Source organism: Wasmannia auropunctata, unplaced genomic scaffold, assembly GCF_000956235.1.
Source record: "Wasmannia auropunctata unplaced genomic scaffold, wasmannia.A_1.0 LD336099.1, whole genome shotgun sequence".
NCBI lineage: Eukaryota > Metazoa > Arthropoda > Insecta > Hymenoptera > Formicidae > Wasmannia > Wasmannia auropunctata.
The window spans coordinates 737,544-758,017 of record NW_012026791.1 but is presented as its reverse complement, the minus strand read 5'-3'; the positions used below and the strand labels follow the sequence as shown (position 1 = coordinate 758,017).

At 42.2% G+C, this 20,474-nt stretch overlaps 3 protein-coding genes across 5 annotated transcripts in view; 2 read left to right on the top strand and 1 right to left on the bottom strand.

Annotated features, from left to right (window-relative positions):
- Window positions 1-15,567, bottom strand: part of LOC105462393 (coiled-coil domain-containing protein lobo homolog) — a 108,366-nt gene extending 92,799 nt beyond the window's left edge. For all 3 annotated transcript variants that reach the window (XM_011708940.1, XM_011708938.1, XM_011708939.1), the window contains exons 1-2: window positions 15,079-15,567; window positions 12,507-12,632 (exon numbers count right to left, since the gene is read on the bottom strand). In XM_011708940.1, coding sequence (XP_011707242.1) covers window positions 12,507-12,632; window positions 15,079-15,441 — 489 coding nt within the window. In that variant the 5' untranslated portion in view covers window positions 15,442-15,567. The remainder of the gene's footprint in view (window positions 1-12,506; window positions 12,633-15,078) is intronic.
- On the top strand, window positions 8,611-12,402 carry LOC105462392 (myb-like protein AA). Its single transcript, XM_011708937.1, has 2 exons — window positions 8,611-8,984; window positions 9,543-12,402. Exon 2 carries the CDS (start codon window positions 10,250-10,252, stop codon window positions 11,744-11,746), a length of 1,497 nt encoding a protein of 498 aa, XP_011707239.1. The 5' UTR covers window positions 8,611-8,984; window positions 9,543-10,249; the 3' UTR covers window positions 11,747-12,402.
- A 1,666-nt stretch (window positions 15,568-17,233) lies between the features above and the next one.
- LOC105462470 (protein distal antenna-like) lies at window positions 17,234-18,415 on the top strand. Its single transcript, XM_011709092.1, has one exon. The coding sequence runs from the start codon at window positions 17,234-17,236 to the stop codon at window positions 18,413-18,415; it is 1,182 nt and encodes a 393-aa protein (XP_011707394.1).
- The last annotated feature ends 2,059 nt before the right edge of the window (window positions 18,416-20,474 follow it).

Below are 20,474 nucleotides of genomic sequence, written 5' to 3'. Positions count from 1 at the left end.
ACTAAATAAACTATCACAGTGAAGCATAATGTATTTGATCTCAGTTGACAAATAAATAAAATATCAATAGCAGTTTGCACAGTGCTGTCTGCATCACAATAATTTACTTTGTGGCATCACGAAAGAGTAAATTATCTTGACGACGATAAATCTTTAAATACTTTGAAAGCTATTCCTATGATTTTTTTTTTCAAGAGAACGAACAGCAGTTAAGTGTAACCTTCAAGAGTGCTCAAATAAGACTTTGTGAAATGTACAAAAATAGATAAATCACCACAAAGTACGAGTCGATCAGGTATGATTTTAAGTAAGTTGACCGAGGCCTGTCATACCTCGTGTACCAGTCTTCAGTTGGATCGAGCTGTATCGTACTGCGCCGAGATGAGCCATGCCGCGCGGCACGGCAACTATATATTTACACCAGGGTAGATTGTCTCTCCTCTCGCTCTTTCGCAAATGCCGTCGGCCTCTCTCCCTCGTTTCTCTCCCTATACCTTCGCTCTCAGCCCTGATATCTAGTACATAGGATGGCAGAGTCCCTCTCTGTCCCTCCGTCTCCGGCTTCGTTCGCCGTTCTTCCTCCTTCCTCTCTTTCTCCTTTCCACCTCGTAGGGTGTGTAGGGTGGCGAAGAACACGCGGTGGGAGCGCGGCGCGAAGAGAGAATCCGCGGCGTAGAGAGAGCGACGGAGAAAAAGGGAGATCAGTACCGAAAATGGAAGAGAGACGGGAGACAGGAAAGCCGATGGATAAGGGGTAACGGGGAGGTGCGAGGGGTTAGGAGACAGCTGCAGGCCATGCGAGGGTCCGTCGACCAGGCCTGGCCGTTTACCGCGGAATACACCGCGCGCACCAAAGAGAACGATAGCGAGAGAACGCGGGAGAGAGAGAGAGAGAGAGAGAGAGAACGTGATAGCGGGGACAGAAAGAGATAGAGCCGCGAGGAAACGCGAGGGGCAGGAAGAGAGACAGGAAGAGAGAGAGAGATCGGAATAGAAACAGGGACGAAGAAAACACGGGGAAGCGAAGGAAGCGAGAGGAAGAAGATGAAATGATGGCGAGAGAGAAAGCGAGACGACCTACTTCGGCGTGGTCCGCGACTCGCTCGTCGCCCCAGCCGTGCTCGTCCCCCCGCAACCCCCTTCGGCATTCCCTCAACCGACCCTCGACGCGTATACCGTTGCGCCCTCCACCCCCCTCTTCCCCCCGCCCCCGGCCGTCCCCCGCCGACGACCCTTTCCCCCCGCTGTCCCCCTCTGCCATCCGCCTCTTCACGACCCTCCAGGCTGTGACTACCTCCTCCCCCTCCACCCCATCAGCCCGTTTCCTCATCCCTCTTACCTACCCTACGATGCCTCCGCCGCCACCCGACGACGGACCCGAACCCTTGGCGCCCCTTTGCTCTTAGCCGCGGATGCGAAAGCCGCGCAGCGGTGTATATGGAGGGATGCGAAGGAGGTTGTACCAAGCAAGCTTCTCTCCAACGAGCCACAGGCAAGTTGCCGTAACTCGCGCTCTGGTAAATTTCCACGGAGACCCTGCTGTTCCTCGATATACCTGGACCTCTCTCCTTATCTCTCTCTCTCTTTCTCTCTCTCTCTCTCTCTCTCTCTCTCTTTGCTCTTTCTACAGAAAGTCACACCGACGAGGCGTCCCTCCACATACACACGCACGCACGCATGCACACATATTTACAATGTACAGTTTTCCTCAGTTTTCAAGATTATACCTGCTATGCTATGCAGGCTCTCTTTTGTTCCGATTTTCTTTGTCAATTCTCGCGTTTTTTTTTTTATACTACCTTGTCCTTTCCACTTCGAACGTTTTTCGCCCGATGCAGTATGCTGGCGTATCGGGATTTCTTCTCGCGCGGCGATTACGCGAGCTCTCCCGTTCGTTGCGAGTCGCGTCCGCTTACGTGTCCGGGGATCCGAATGACGGGAAGGAGGGGGGGGGGCGGGGTACGTGCGACGATGTGTCAACGCGAGGGGCACGAGGGACAAGGAGGGAAGGCCAGGCTATATCGATTTTCTTTTTTATCGGTTGGAAATTTCGAAATCGCGCGCCGAAGGGCTCTCGCTCGATTAAGGATGGCCGGCGAGAGGCCGAGAGAGGGATGTACGGGGCTGATGGCCGGGTAATAGAGAAGGGTACAGGAGGGATATCGCGTCAGAGGGCCTACTAGCTGGATTAGGACGCGAATAACGGCGAGGGCGAGGGCGAGGCACCATCGGACGGCCGGATAGGCCGATAGACCAAGGGCGAAGGAGGAACGTGTCCACCCCCGCGGCGTAGGGTTGATCGATCGCGCGCAACATCGGCTAGATTGTGATTCTTGCAAAAAATAATGAAGCCACCTCTCGCCAACGTTGCAACGCGACTTTAATCCTTTGATCGTCCGGGCCTAACGATTAACGGACGGCTTCATTCGATAGAACGTATAATTGTCCTCCGATATATGTCGGCCGATATTGTGCGGTCTTCCGGATTTGGTTGCTAGATATTTCCCTCTCTGAAGTTACGTCATAATTGGGATATATTATTTGTACGAAGATATTACAGTATGTCGACAAGTCTTGTTTTTAAGTTGGAGTAAAGTTTCAGCGATCTTTGTATAACACGTTACGCATCTCAACTGTCCGTCTAATAATGATTGAATAAAATACTCCCTCGAAAAAGAACATAAAATAGAATAATTTAATCAAAGTATACAGAATACAAAGTATGCATAGATTTATTTTTATTTTATTTTATTTTCTAAATAAAATTTTTGAATAGAATTTTCTCTTGAGTTACATTCCGACAGAAGTCGTTGAAATGAGTTTCGATAAACGAAATGTAATTCGAGTTTAATGAGTTCGTGAAAACGAAGTATTGATTTTTCAATTGTTTTAAATCGACTTTGTCGAAAATAGTATTGAATAAAAAAATTTTTTTGTTCTCAACATTTTTGCTTATTTTGATTTTACTTATTTCGTGTATACTCATTAGTTTCGTTAATTGACATTATCGTTTCGTTAATTATCATTTACGAGATACCGTGTATATTAAATTACACATGCATTAAATCGAAATCCATTAATCGATTCTCAGATTAGCTAATGACACAATAACGGTTTGCACGCGTTCCGATGAATGCAACGCGTGAACAAGCCGTATGAGCTCTCGACGGTTGTGCGCAAGGTGAGAGACTGGGATATACATTCATGAGTCACTCCATTCACGAAATGTGAATTCTCGCTTTGCAAACTTTAGGGGTCAACGGGTCGAGGATGGTTAGCTACTTCTGGCGCGCAGGTTTGCGCGAGCGCTCCCCTCCTCCCCTCCGTTCCGTTATATCGAGTTGTATCCGATATATCGTCCGTGAAGTCTTTCCGAGTTACAGTAACAGCCGGTGCCCTCCTGACGGGTATTAATCCCGATGTTATTCGAAGAAGTTGCGGGACGAGAGACGAGGTCGAAGTTTCATGGGATTTCCTATCAGCGCGCCAACAACTCGAGAGGAAGAGAAAGATGAGAAAGAGAGAGAGAGAGAAAGAGGGGAAAGAGAGAGAAATAATTCGCAGAAGAAAGAGAGAGAGAATCGAGGTTTATCACGAGAGATCTTTCACGGTTGCAAGGACGGCGCAGGGCAAAACGGTGGGGGTAATCGCCGTTCGGGAACTGGAGGCGCGCAGAGGGAGAGGGGTCGGTGAACGGGGGAGGCAGAGAAGTAAGAGTAGCAGGAGGTATCATTCACTTTGCGGGAGTCGCACTCCTCCCGCCGCTCGTAATAATTTTCTTTTTTATGAATGAACTTAACTCTCCTCTTCTGTCTAACTCTATCTTCTTTCTTGTTCTCGCCTATCTTATCGCTCCCGTCTAAGCTTTCTCTGTTCCTCTCGGTACTCGCCGTACCGTTCTTGAAAGCGCGGGTTTGAGTTTAACCGAGCTGAACGTGACACTGACATTCGTCTTCATCTCAAAGCTTCCGCAGACAAATAGCCGGCGATGACGCGTAATTTTTTTTTTGTTATGCGAATTATAGGATATGTGTGTCATTAATCTTTGATAAACAGATCGATATATACGTGCCTGATTTCCGAAAACATATTCTCCGTCTATGGACTTGGAAGATTTCGGGCGCAGAATTTTCAAAGCGCTAGAACTTTTTAGCTTTTTGTCATACAGCATCGACTGTTAAAGATAATCTTTTTGTTAAAACTCTTCGGGAAATAATTACAATCAGAATGCTGGATATTCGAAAACAATTTTTTACCTATATTCTAATTATATAATAAATCTCTGTAGATACAAAATATTTTTTCGGAAATTCAAACAATTTATTAAGGTAAACGTACCATTACTGAACATGTATCTATATCTGAACAAGTACACAACTCATTTTTAAATACTTTTTTTTCACTATATTATAATTTAATTGTAATCTTTGAATATTTTTACAATTAAATTTTGATATTATAATAAAAGCGTTAGAAATTAATAAATTTTGTGTACGTGTTCAGATATAGATACGTGTTCAGTAATGGTACGTTTACTTTAAGATTTCTAGTAGCTCCTCCAAAGAGTTCTATCAAATCTTTAATAAGAGAAGCGTTGAAATAAAAAACGAAAAAGTTATAGTCCCCTTACGGAAATGTGAAGTTGATTCTTCCGTCTTTCATATATAGTTTTTATTGTTTTAATTGATGAAACCTTTAAAATCGATAGAGAACTCAAGAATCCCTCGGGGGACAATCTGTTTATTTTTTTTTCAAATTTTGAAAAAGTGGGAGCAACTTCACAGAGGTTGTTATTAACAAATTATCCATTTAATCTTTATCGCAAACATCTGTCTAAATTAAAAGCACTATACTAATATTAATATCATTACTACATTACTGTCGCGATTATTAAGGGCGAACGCTTTGTTAGTATTTTTGGCAAACAGTTCCGAGCGTGAAATCAACAAGGCACCGGGCGACGATGAGACGCCGGGGCGAGAGAGCAGGAGAGAGCCGTTTATCGATATTATCTTGCGGCCAGCGGCAGCGCGCACCGTCGCACCGCCTCGAAGGAACGATAGCGAGCGACCGTTAACTCGGGCCGCGACGCGACGAGACGCGACGCGACGGCACACATGTCGCGCAAATAGCCCGGCGCGCGGTGCGGCACGGCCGAGTGTATACGCACACGCATACGTAACGCGCGCACGCAACGCTCACGCGCCACGGGTCTTACACGTACATATACATACACGCGCGCACATACACACACACACACACACACACACGCGTGAGCCCGCGACGCGTTTTCGCGCTCACGCTCGCGTGTGTACATCCTTCCGCGAAAGGCAGGCGAACCGGACGACGACGACGACGACGAAGATAACGACGACGACGATGACGGGCGAGACTCGGCAACGCTCCGCTCCATGGCTCCGTTCGCTTCGAGGGAAGCAGGTGAAAATTAATTGTACGGGTTTTACCCGACTCGCGTTCCACGGGAGAGTCGTGGAACGCGCGGGCCCACTCTGTTCGCGTCTACCCGCGACGGCGGCGTGTATGTGTGTTTGTATGTATATGTGTATGTGTGTGTATTTGTGTGCTTGTGTATGTGTGTGTGTGTGTGTACGTGCGTGCGCGCCTTCGTCGTCCTATAACACCAGGACGCCATCGATCGATTTTCCTCTCGGCGTCGTCGTCGCCTTGTTGCCCATCGCCCCCATCACACCCCTCCCCTTCCCCCCCCACCCCTCTTCCGCCCATCGACTCCCTCCCGCCGTCGCGAGCGCTTCCTCGCGCCTCTCGCGACGCGGTGTTGGCGCGCGCGAGACTCGATTCGTTAATCGTAGATCGAAGCCGCGTCGCACCGCACCGCGCCGCGCCACGCCGCGCCGCGCGCCGTCGGCCAACGCGCCTTATCCGCGAAATCATATTTTTGTTGCCGCCGTGCTCTTAGCAACGCCATAGCCGCCGCGCGTATATATTTCACGCCCGGGACTGGGGTCAGCTGCTCTCCGCGATATACGCGGACCGCGGCTCGAGATACGAACGGCGTCGCGGCTGCCGCCAAAAAGAAGAGAAAATTATTTCCTCTCCATACCGAATTAATTTCGACGCGATATAGCTCGCGAGCCGAGCTAAGTCCCTGACTGCTGCTGTACAGCCAAGTATCGAGATGTTTTTCCTATACAAATGTCAAATCATGTATCGCAGATTTATCAAAAAGCGTGGACGTTGATTCTTTCTTTCTTTCTTTCTTTCTTTCGGGAATAACTTGTACGTCTTATTAAAGGCGCTATTTCACGAGAGAAATCATCGATTCCGTGTACATCGATTCCGCAATTCGATGCGAAAGTTATCTGTCCGTATTCCAGCAGTATCCAACTGACGCTTTCAACGTGATTTGACTAATTATAATCTCCGCCTGACATTACAATTCTGTTATCTTCAGTAAACTCCAAATCGATCGAATCTAAGATTACTTGCGGATAGTCTCTTAGCTCTTATTTATATACCTCTCATTTATCTTCAGTTAAGCACGTGAGAATTTGTTGTCTTTTTATCGCCAGCACACGGAAATCAATTTTTTATGCTAAACACATGCGTATACGTGTTATTTTAAAGAATTTATTCTTAGGCACAATAAATACCATTATTAACAATAATAACAATAACAATAGAGCAAAGTGTCCCAAGGACGGTCGAGGAAGGCCGTGCTTGTGCTCATCATCGCCCACGATACACTCTCATCCCAAGATTCTAGCAAAGTTGAAGTTCTGAAATCCTAAACGTGCGCGGGGACAGCGATAATTATCGAGAGTAGGACGCCCCTCTCTCTTTCTCTCTCTCTTTTCTCTCTCGCTCTCGTTCTCTTTCTCCGTGCTACGGTCGCGCGGTGAAAAACGAGCCGGTATACGTGACGAAATGCGGTCGGTCCTCGCGCGTGTATCGCCGACGAGGCCGCGGGATATCGGGGCGCGTACAGGTACACACTTGTCGCGTATTCGCGTTCGTGCGAGCGCGACGGTTACTCGCGGTAAATTTACCCGCGAATTATCGCGAGAGCGAGTCTCCTTACCGCGCCGCGCCCCGCTTCACCCCGCTTCGCCTCGCCTCGCCTCGCCTCGCCTTGCCCTGCCTCGCCTCGCCTCGTTTCGCCTCGCCTCGCCTCGCCCCGCGCCGCTCCGCTTCGCCTCGCCTTGGTCGCGCCGCGCCGCGCCGCACCGCGCCGCGCCCGGTGTAACTCCGCGTCGAATGCTCGTACGGATTTTAGGCCGCGCGCTCGTAAATCCGGCTCTCCCTCGGGGATTGCTGGCGGAGGTGGCGGGAAGGATTTAAGGGTTTTGCTGCATCCGACATCCTCTGACCCTCTCTCTCTCTCTCTCTCTCTCTCTCTCTCTCTCTCTCTCTCTCTCTCTCTCTCTCTCTTTCTCGACCTTTCATATTCCGCACAAAAGACCGGGAAACCTCGGCAAATGTTATAAATATTACGGAATTTTCTTATTATGTAAAAGCACGAGTGCGGCCCGTTTCGTGCTGGATGGACACGCGTTCCCTCGTTCTTTCTTCGTAAACCGCGTGATTCGCGAAACTTGCCTCGACAATTTCAAAATATTATTTATCGAACGATTGATCCATCGTCTATCCGTTTAAATATACATTGGAATTTACTGTAAATATAATGCGGGGACCACAGATCCGGTGCTATTTGAATTATTTGGAGTCTATATAATTGAAATCGTAAGCAGTCGTAAGTCTTTAAGTCGTAAGAAATTACAGTCGAATGTGAGGAGAATAATCGACTGCAATCGGTCAGTTTCCTGGCCCGCGTTATGAGGGGATTATGCTGGAGGAACGGCTGAATTCTATGGTGTCGCTGTTTTATCAACAATTTGTGCATATATTTGCGTTATTGATGTAGTGTGTAGTGATGTATTTATGTTTACGATATCAATATCGCACACATACACACACACACACACACACACAATTAATAAAAAATTTCCACGTATATAAATTGCAGAGCTTTTACATCAAGCTCACGTTGTCACAACCAGACGCTATACACAGAGCGAAGGAATGGCAAATAGAAAAAAATTTTTTATTCTCAAAGTCTAGATGTAGCACGTCTCCTTAAATGATTTCTTAAACAATTAATAATAAGTAACAGAAAGGATTAACAATAAAAAGGACAGTGATTTGTTTTTTTCTTTAAATTATTCCTTCAGGTTCAGAAATCAAACAATTCTTAGGTCTATTCGCGGACAGGAGGTACCTATTCATTTCATTTCATGGTCCGAACGCGAAGAACAGCGTGTGGCCTGCCCGTCGTTGACGATGGGTCAAGTGACAGAGAGAAAAGAGGCGCGCAACGAAGGGCCATAGGCAGGGGGAAGTATCGGCCAGCAGCCAGAGCAGCTCGGCCGCGAGCCGAGAGCCACGGAGCGGCCGAAGGATCGCATCGCGGACGTTCGCGGCTCGCGCGGATAGGCGGAGGAGGAGGGGTCTGCCTCCCTCGTCGGCGCCGTTGGTACGAGTAAAATGGAACGAGAGTAGGGGTAGATGCGCAGTAGGAGTGGGGTTCCGTGCGCAGCAGGTGGAGGGGAGATGATCCGGCTGACCAGTCGACCGCCTTGGTTCGCGTTGGCAGTAGTAGTTTGTATTTGTCGCGTTCGGCAACATGATGAGTTGCGGATGAGACGATACGAAATTTACCGGTCGCATTGCTGAGGGGTTAGTCCGCGGTAGTCCGCAGAGAGAGAAAGAAAGAGAGAGAGAGAGAGAGATAGAGCGGTGTGAAGTTAGTAGCTGGCGATCGATCGGCGATCGAGAGTCAGTTTCAGTCGCGCGGGTTTCAGCTGAACGGCCGAAGTCGACGCAGTGCCGGGGTGCACAGGAAATCGCGCGAGGCATTATACGCGCGGAGCGCGAACGAGACGATCGACGCGCGATCAAGGCACGAGAGCCTTCGATCAACTCTTGGACGGTGGACACTTGGAGTGGTGAGTGAACACCCTCCTTATTAATCGGGAATCGAAATGTGCATCGTGTGATTTGAGGTGCCGCGAGTTTCTTCCCTGCGATAGTCGCGTATATATGTATGTATATATATATATCGGTCGCGTCGCGAGACGTGGACTAACACGAGAGAACGGTGTAATCGGTGGGTTCCTCGCTCCATTCCTGTTCGCGCGACCGTGCTCAATCTCGCTCGTTCGCTCGCGCGGCCGAAGTGAACGCGAAGTTGGACACGAGGACTTGTGCGGACTCGCTATCAACGCGCGAGCGTGAACGAAAAGGCTAAGACGGACGCGCATCGCGGAGCAGTCGACGCGGATCGCACGCGTCGCGTTCGCGAATTTGAATCGAAAAGCGTCTATCGGGCCAACGGCGACCCGAGTACGTGCGCGCCGGCGAAAATCTGATCCTCTCGTGCCGGAACGTGTGTGCCTATCGCTGTCTCCATTTCACCCGGCTCGTCTATCTCGCTCACGCTCCGGCTACCACCCCAACCACGATATTCCTCGTGGTACAGCAATAATATCGTTTCCCGCGCGCAGTTCGGATTGGCTGGTGCAGTCGCAACCGAGGAAGCGGTGAGGAGCGCCGGGGAGTACCAACACGCTCCGTTTTACTCGCGCTAGCGCCGTCAACGGGAGAGAAGCGGAGGAGAACGGTGTGCGGAGCGGCAAGGTGTAGAGCAAGCGGCAGTGCCTTGCTTGCGACGGAGGGCAGCAGCGTGTAGGAGGGGGAAGAAGCGAGAAAGAGAGAGAGAGAGAGAGAGAGAAAGAGGTGGTGGTTGTAGCCGCCCGACCGACCGACCGAGTTGTTTCATTCATAAAAAAGTTCTTTATTACTCTCTGTGAGCGCATGTGCTATTCCACCACGGAGGAGGAACGAGTACTACTACTCCCCCGACCGGCTGCGACGGCGTAACCGCGTTTACACACAGTATTATTTACTACTGTGCGAGATACGAATCGGCGCCACACGCCGTACCGGCAGCGCGGCGTACGGATCGTTCCCGTTTCCGTCTCCGCGTCCGCGCCAGTCGTCGTCGTCCGGAGTGAGAGACTCTTCGCCGCGTGTGTCCGCGTCAAATGAACGTACAATTTGACGTGGTTTTTTTTGGTCCGTATTCTCACGTGATCCAAAAATAGACTTTGTTCGTTTAAATGGTGCGCGTCTGAGAAAAAAAAAAACTAATAGAGATCGAGTGTGAAAAACTGTGGAGGATCGGTGGTGTGGAGAACAGGTGCCATTTTAAATGTCAACGCGGACGACTCCCGACAGCAACCTGGATCTACAACAAGAATCCGCCGTAGATCTCTCCATTGAACAGGAGGGAACTACGGAACGAAGAGCCACGGACCGTGGTAGCGGCAGGCCGATACGCGAGCGTCGTCATTGCTTGAGCTATCGCCAAAGTTTGAACAACAACAACATAGGTATCGTCAGTAGGCCTAATAGGCAAACCATGCGTGAACGTCCGGCGGGTAAGCGACCGTGCAGGGCACTCACGCCGCAGGAAAAAATGGACTGTATCGTCAGGGTGCACGGTGGGGAGTCTAAAGCGTCCGTGGCACGTGACATCGGGGTGCCTGAGTCAACGTTACGCGGTTGGTGCAAGGCGGAGGCGAAGATTCAATTGCAGCTGAATAACATGAGAGCCTCAGGTAATTATGAGCAAATCTTAACGACGTCGAGTTCGGAAAATAGCGATAACAGCCGGCCGGGTTCGTCGCGATCAACTCCGACCGGCCAACTCCAGGCCATTATGGGAATGCCAATGACTTCCGCGGAGAAAACCGGCGAGGAGCACGAGTCTGGCCCGGCTCAGAAGAGAGTAAAGTCAGAGAACAATTCCGTCGCCACGAATATAAATAACATCTCGCCGTCGCCTCGAGCATCGGTAATCAGCACTGACTTCAATCAGTATCAACTACAATCGTATATTTATCAAATGCTGCAGCATGCGACCACTACCAACGATGCGACAACTAGGAACCTCTTGATCCAGCAGTTGATGAAAGATGCCGGATGTATGTCGCATCTGAACGCATACTTATCGCCTACAAATTTTATCGCCGATAATCTGCAGCTGCACAGAAACAACGGCGCGGTGGCTAATCTGCCGGTGGTGAGACAACAGCAGCAACAAACCAACAACGCGCTGCTTAACGGGAATAAGAGGAAGTACAGCGCTCCAGGAGGGCTCACGTCAACCACCACGGACACCCCGAAGGGATCGTCGAGGGTACCGCACAGCCTGTCGCCGAATGCGGAGAAATTGTCGTCCGGCAGCACTTCCCAACAGGTGAACGAACAAACTTCCCCCGTCCCGTCAACCTCGGCGAATAACTCCGACGTAGTCGCGTCTATTCCGTATAGCAGATTACCGAAAAACAGTAAAAAACTCAACGCCATAATATGTACTCTGCAACAGCAACAGCAGCATGTATCATCCGCGCGAATGTGTAACGTAGGGGAAGAAATGATATCCAGTAACGCGATGAGCAATAACAATAATAATATCGATCACATTGACAATGAAACCACGAATCGATCTTCCAATTCTTTGCCGCCGGGATTTTCAGAAATGTTAGCGTGTTGCACTAAACTAGTAGAGTGGTTGCAAAATTACGGCTCGCCTATATGTACATTTCAGCAAGTAATTCAGATAAAAACTATTTTGGATAACATGACTAATTGGGCAAATTCGAAAGAAACTGTCCCCAAAAGAAAGACTAACGGCACGAGCTAGCTGAAGCAGCGTAGAAAGTGATATGTAAATAAACTGTTAACGTGTAAATAAATTTATGTACAGAGAGAATTGACAGAATTACTTGTATAAAAATGTACATTAGGTAAATACGTATGCGGACGTGTGTATTATATGTGTATATATGACGATTGATGGAATTGTGCACGTGGTGCGCACAAAAAAAATGGGGTAATAAATAGCGAATTCGTAGAGTCTTACGTAAATATATTAGATAGATTCACTCGTTACTTTATAAATCATACGCGATTATTGCCCTGTTTCTCCTTACGTTCTTTTGGTGTGTTTTTGCCAAAATGACAACGCGATATATTGACGATTTCTGTGAGCGCTGTAAGCTCCGAAAAAAAGTGTTAATGAGTGACACTGATTGTGAGAGTTGCGAAGTGTGCCAATGACATTCATAAAATATAATTTTAATGCTAGTTTTAATTAAGTAAGTGTTAAGTAAGTTGTGCACGTTTTCTTACATTTTTCTATTTCTGCTGCGTCTTCGACAAAATCGGGATCAGTGGAAAATGCAAGAGAATAGTCTGACGGTTATTATAAATTGGTGCACGTTTTCCTATATTTTCTCAGGAAAAGATTTAATTTAGGAATTTATTACATTTCTGGTTAAGGATCTTTAGTTTTTAAATGTTTCGAATTAAAACACTACTAAACGTACGAAAATTATTTGCGGACACGGATGAAAATTATTTGCGGATTCGGATTGCGCGCGACGACAAATGGATTTACTTACCATGGTAAAAATTTTATCCACTGGCGAATATTCGATATGATCATTGATGAATTTTACACATCCACGCCATGTGTACAGTTCCGGATACGGCAGCGTACTTCGTTTGATACTTGTAGATACAAATTTCTACACAAAGTAGAGAAATATTTATTTTAGTTGTGCGTCGCGCAACTTTTGTCGTCGCGTATATTTTTTGCGTTTCTCTATTATACAATATTTCCATCGTAATTTATCATGTTAACTTGATAAAATAACAAATGATCGAACACACATATACTTTACATGCACTGAAGCAGTATTATGTGCAGTATTTTTTGTGAAATAATCGCGTAAGTAGTTATGTGATAGGAAATTTTTCTTATTTTTTTGCAAGACCAATGTAAATAACAAAAATTTAAAAGATTAAAAAAATTATACATTCCTTTGTACTGCGAATGTGTTATGATAAGTTTATAGTTGTACTTGATTAATACAGTAGCAATCTCATGTACAACATTAGAATATTAATTGTACTTAGAATTAAATAGTATTTCTCATTTTTTTGAATGCTTTCAATGTGTAAAATTTTTAAACGAAAAAAAAATATACATCAAAATATTTTTTTAAATTTAAATATGTAATGGGATTAAAAATTAAAAATTGGAGTAATAAGTAGCGAATTTGTACAGAATCTTGTGTATAATAAATTATATGCTATTATTACTCCGTTTCTCTTTGAAAATTTCTTCATTAAAAATTGTAAAATTAATTTCTTTTTTGTATCTTTTTTATAACTTTTGTAAATTATGTCGATATTATTTTTTCATATTTAGTTATATGAAACGCCAGGCACATGATTGATACTCTATTAATTAAGTCACATATAGTAGATATAATATTGTAATAGTATAGCTTTAAGAATATAGCTCTTAAGATGTAAATATAAACATCCATATACCAAAGGGATACTGTGGAGCTGTGACTTAAAAATAAGACTGGCCATGCGTACGTATAACTAATTTATTGTAAAGATACTTGAATCTAGCGCGTAACTTTATACGCGATTATTTCCTATAATACTCATGTATAAAACTGCTGTAGAAGTGCGTACAAACTGTAATCACAACGATGTAAGATACTTATAAAATGATGTAAGAGAGACGCAATTAATGATTTTTAACGAATCTGCAGATGTTCAGGATATTAAATCTGTGTCATTTTGGTAATCAAATCTTTAAATATTTTTTTAAAATTTGTCATTTGTCATGATTTTCGATGAATACAGGATTTGATTATTTTATAGCGAATACAGGTTTGAATTTGTTATGACAATTAACTGAAAAATTGCGGACGAAATATAATTGGCTAAATGACCACGCTTTCCTTCTATGTTTATGCAAAACGACGATTACATATTACAGATCTCTTATCGAGATATGTCTTATGTAATATTATTTAATCGAAGTCGCACTTATCGCGTCGATTTTTCCTATTCAATTTTGATTTATCTTCATGCAAATATATTATTGCATGTATTATCAAATTATTTTCTTATATAAAATTTCATCATGTATTATATTTACATAAGTTTTTCATAAAAATTTTTTGTTAATACGATAAGAATTTTCGCATTTAAAAAATTAAAAAAAAATAATGGAAAATCAAATTCTTTAAATTTTAATGATTACCGTCGTATGTTTTAAAAACTCATGTTTTAATAAAATGATAATAAAATTTATATTGAAGCAAATTGAAATGCTAATAAAAAGTACAAAAAAATAAATATAAAAATGTATAAGTTTTCTTTTTAGCCATTTAATATCCATTAAACCTTTAGAATCCTTGAAAATCCTCTTAGAAAAGTAATCCTTATTATTATTTTTAAGAAAAATTGACGAGCAAAATGTCTAATTTAAATATTATCCGAATAGATTTTCTTAATACTGTCATATGTTGTCGATAATGATATACATGCATCTTAATATATATTTGATACGTGTATTCTTAATTGTTTCTTTTATTACAGAGCAGCAAAATTTTACGTAAAATTTTACTATAAATTCTGACACGAATTACAAATCTAATAAAAGAGCCCTTTAACGACAATTTTAAACAAATTTTTTCTTATTATGATTCCACATTCTAACCATGAAATAGATCAGCTGATCATACTATTTCATAGTTAGAATATGGTGAAATCGTAAGACCAGCTGATCTTATGATCAGCTGACCATACTATTACAGCTGACTTTGCACAATCAGCTGATTTTATGTTTTGCTAGATGTATTTATAATAATCTTATACATTTGTAAATTGTTAACTCAAAAGAATCAAGTTTTGTTGCAAAATTCTATATCGAATACAAATATAAAATATGCAGGTTTTCTAAGACTTCAACCGATGTAATACTCTGTTTTTTTTTTATGACATTGTACGATTTATTAGATTCCTATAATGATTTGAAAAAATAATTTGGCACAAGTAATTAGGATAAAAAACGAAGACTTTTTGCTATGTATTACATTGATTTATATCGTCATGTATTATCAGTTGAGAATCGATATAGCTTTTTCAAGATTGAATTTTACCCACTTGTACACCACACTCGTTCTCGCAGGCTAACAACAACGGTCGTCGATTTGCGTACTTCGTATGGAACTGACGACGGAAGTTTTCCGCGTACCACAGCAGCAGTCGCTCCTTGTCGCTAACGCAATGGTAGGTATTCGGAAGTGATCGCGCATAGAGATCCTCCGTGATCACCGAGACATCCGGCCAACACAACTTGATCAGGCACAATTCGCGTTGCACTTGCTGCAATATCTCCTTCACGGAGACCCCAGCAGGTTCCTCTATGCCACGCTCGTCCTCCGGATGTCCATTCAGAGATGCCGAACGTAAATCGTCGAATTTGAATTGCTTCTCGGCCGCGTGATTTGTCACGATATCGTTCATTGCGACGACAATCTGATTGTCCAACGTGGAGTGTAAAAACGCGCCCGTTTGATCAAGAGACCGATGGCGAATGTTTATTAGCGCGATTACGGGATCGCGAGTCGCGATTCGAATTCATATCGACATGCAAACAAGCCGCGGTCGCTAAGGGCAACGCGATGCGGCAAGCGGCAAGTGTATCACCTCCCGATTGAGTACTCCCGATTAAATATAGGTGGCAGCATCAAGTGGAATGTAGGTGATAAAGGTATACTATAAATACTAAAGCTTTTACAAAATGAATATTATACTTGTTTACGAGTAATTATGCACATACATTGATTAGGAAAAATATTTGACGTAATTATACGTATATATTTATTAGTAAAAGTATTTAGTAGAAAGTTTTCTTTATTTTTTGACGGAGACTGTCAGGCAGCTCCTCAAGCATTTGAAAACCTCTGAAAGAAAAATAATGTTTTGGTTTAAAAATGTCAAAGTGTCAAGTGTGGAAAGAATGAAAAAGATCTTTCGTTACAGTAATTATTTCACAATGGAATGAATAGTTTTTGTGTTCTATCTTTTGCATGGATGTCGATAATAAAGCTAGTGCCAGCTAAAGTAGATTGGGTCTAAAGAAATTGGGTGTAAAATCAGAGCTGTCATCACGTAAAGAGATAACAGGCAAAAAAGTTGCATTTTTGTTTTTGATAAAATAGGTGTTAAAAATCTTAACGAAAAGAAAAAATGCTTTTATTTATTTTATACAGAACAGAAACACGGAATGCAGAATAGATGATCTTTTTAAATTTGTTGATAAAGAAGAAATCGCCTTAAACATTTAATTACCGACGAAATATTAAAGACCGATGATCTAACGAGTATCGTAACTAATATTTAATTTTACTTAAATCTGATGTATTTTTATAGTTGAAATCAGTGTTTGATTATCCATAATCCATATATATATGTATATTATATATGTTTAAACAATTGCAAGTTTATATCAATAGTCGATAATATCGAAAACTTTTCAATTACTTCCGGGTCTCTCAGCTCCTTTGATGGTAACAACTATTAATTATTTGTCCAAAATTGAATATTTTTAATAGTATTTTGTCGATGACTAAATCTAAAATATGTAAAATCGTGAAATCATTATATGAAAGCTACATAAAATAGAAAACTATTTACTGTTACTTTTTAGCCGAGAAAGATTTAAAGAAATTGAGAGAAAAGACGAATGGATTTTTATTTTGATATATTTTATACAAAATAGAAATTATATTTTCGATTACTTGACATTGATAGGAAAGAAGTCGTCTCGTACGTATGTGAAGCTTGTATTATTTCGTAGACAATTAATTATTTGCCCTTCACACGTGCAAGTTGGTTGGGCAGAAGAAAAGAGGGGAGACTCGCTGCGGCCAGTGCCGATTTTTTATCCAAGTCACGTGGTATATCCTATCCTATCCGGGCATCCATGGCCAGTATAGCCTCTTCCTTTCTCTAAGCACACCGAGCGCGTCATTGGAGAACTGTCTCGAAGACTTTGAGCCCGAGGGAAGGGGCAAGGGAAAAAAGGGCGTGAAGGAGAGGTGGAGACTAGAAAGGCGCAGACGGTGGCCGAAAAAAAAATTAGTCACGATTTGCCTCTCAAGGAGTAAAGACGAATGCACGAGAACGCTAAGAGTAGAGGAACAAGAAACCACGTGTCATAGTCGAGAAACACGATCAAGTTTTTCGTGCTTACAAGTAATAGTTAAACGTGCGATCTTGAGTCTCAAGAGGAGTTAATTAAAAAATTATAACAATGTTTCCACGAACCTGGCGACTCAAAAGACGCGTTTCGGGTGAAGATAAACTGGAGGCCGTTAAGAGAGTAAAAGAGGGCGAATCTAAAGCGTCCGTGGGACGTGACACCGGTACGCCGGAATCTACTTTACGTGGATGGTTAAAAGCTGAGGAAAAAATTCGCGCACAAGTTTTGTCGCGATCAACTTCAATCGTCCAACACTTCAAAGGTATGATGGAAATGTCTTCCGCGAAGAAGACCGGCGAGGAACACGAGTCCGGCCCGGCTCAGAAGAGGGCAAAATCAGAGAACGGTTCCGTTGCCACGAATATGAATAACATCTCGCCGTCGCCTCGAGCACCGGAAATCGGCATTGACTACAGTCAGTTTCAACGATCGTATATTAACCCGCTGCAGCATCATGCGTCTACTTCTAGTGATACGGCGACTAGCAGCCTCTTGCTCCAGCAGTTGCTGAAAGATGCTGAATATATGCTGCATCTGAACGCATACTCATCGCTTACAAGTCTTATCGCCGAGAATCGGCAGCTGCACAGAAACAACGGCGCGGTGGCTAATCTGCCGGTGGTGAGACAACAGCAGCAACAAACCAACAACGCGCTGCGTAACCGCGGGAATAAAAGGAGGTACAGCGCTCCAGGAGGCCCCACGCCAACCACCATGGACACCCCGAAGGGATCGTCGAGGATATCGCACAGCCTCTCGCCGATTGCGGAGAAATCGTGGTCCGGCAGCATTTCCCAGGTGAATAATGAAACTTCCCCCGTGCCGTCAACCTCGGCGAATAACTCCGATGTAGTCGCGTCTATTCCGTACCCCAGATTACCGGAAAAGAATGAAAAATCTAACGTTGTAATACATACTATGCAACAACGACAACTGCAGCAAGCATTATCCGCGCGAATGTGTAACGTAGGGGAAGAAGTAATATCCAGTAACGCGATGAGCAATAACGTTAATAATATCGATCACATTGACGATGAAACCACGAATCGATCTTCCAATTCTTTGCCGCCGGAATTTTCAGAAGTGCAAGCGTGTTGCACTAAACTAATAGAGTGGTTGCAAAATTACGGCTCGCCTATATGTACATTTCAGCAGGTAATTCAGTTAAAAACTATTTTGAATGGTATGACCAATTGGGCAAAATCGGTACCAGCGGAAAATGCAAGCGAATAGTCGGACGATTATTATAAATTGGTGGATGTTTTCCTATATTTTATCTCAGAAAAAGATTTAATTTAGGAATTGATTACATTTCTGGCTAAGGATCTTCAGTTTTTAAATGTTTCGAATTAAAACCCAATTAAACGTACGAAAATGATTTGCGGACAGGGATAAACATTTTTTGCGGATTCGAATTGCGCGAATTACTTACCGTGATAAAAGCTTTAGTGGCGAATATTCGATATAATCATTGATGAATTTTGCACATCCATGTCATGTCTACAATTCCGGATGCGGCAGCGTGCTTCGTTTGATACAAATTTCTATAAAGTGAAGAAATATACTAATATTTCTAGAAAGAAATTTCTAGAAAATGGAGAAATATACATTTTAGTTGTACGTCGCACAACTTTTGTCGTTTCGTATATTTTTTGCGTTTCTCTATTATGAACTATTTCCATAGTTATTTATATTATCATGTTAACTTGATTAAATGACAAATGATCGAACACACATACACTTTACATGCACTGAAACAGTATTATGTGCTGTATTTTTTGTAAAATAATCGCGTAGGTAGTTATGTGATAGGAACTTTACTTTTCTTTCCTTTTTGCAAGACCAATGTAAATAACAAAAATTCAAAAAGATTAAAAAAATATACATTCCTTTCTACTGCGAATATGTTATGATAAGTTTATAGTTATACTTGATTAATACAGTAGCAATCTCATGTACAACATTTGAATTTTAATTGTACTTAGAATGAAATAGTATTTCTCTTTTTTTGAATGCTTTCAATGTGTAAAATTTTTAAACAAAAAAAAATATACATCAAAATATTTTTTTAAATTTAAATATGTAATGGGATTAAAAATTAAAAATTAGAGTAATAAGTAGCGCATTTGTAAAGAATCTTGTGTACAATAAATTATATGCTATTATTGCTCCGTTTCTCTTTGAAAATTTCTTTATTAAAAAAATTCTTTATTAAAAATTGTGCAATTAATTTCTTTTTTGTATCTTTTTTATAACTTTTGTAAATTATGTCGATATTATTTTTTCATATTTATAGTTATATGAAACGCCAGGCACATGATTGATACTCTATTAATTAAGTCACATAATAGATATAATATTGTAATAATATAGCTTTAAGTATATAGCTCTTAAGAGGTAAATCTAAACATCCATGTACCAAAGGGATACTGTGGAGCTGTGACTTAAAAATAAGACTGGCCATGCGTACTAATTTATTGTAAAGATATTTGAATTTAGCGCGTAACTTTATACACGATTATTTCCTATAATACTCATGTATAAAACTGCTGTAGAAGTGCGTACAAACTGTAATCACAACGATGTAAGATACTTATAAAATGATGTAAGAGAGACGCAATTAATGACCGATGATTTTTAACGAATCTGCAGATGTTTAGGATATTAAATCTGTGTAATTTTGGTAATCAAATCTTTAAATATTTTTTTAAAAATTTGTCATTTGTTATGATTTTCGATGAATACAGGATTTGATTATTTTAGCGAATACAGGTTTGAATTTGTTATGACAACTAACTGAAAAATTGCGAACGAAACATAATTGGCTAAATGACCACGCTTTCTTTCTATGTTTATGCAAAACGACGATTACATATTTCAGATCTCTTATCGACTTATGTCTTATGTAATATTATTTAATCGAAGTCGCACTTATCGCGTCGATTTTTCCTATTCAATTTAGATTTATCTTCATGCAAATATTATTGCATGTATTATCAAATTATTTTCTTATGTAAAATTTCATTATGTATTTACATAAGTTTTTCATAAAAATTTTTTCGTTAATACGATAAGAATTTTCGCATTGAAAAAAATTAAAAAAAAAATAATGGAAAATCATATTCTTTAAATTTTAATGATTACTGTCGTATGTTTTAAAAATTCATGTTTTAATAAAATAATAAAATTTATATTGAAGCAAATTGAAATGCTAATAAAAAGTACAAAAAAATATATATGAAAATGTATAAGTTTTCTTTTTAACCATTTAATATCCATTAAACCTTTAGAA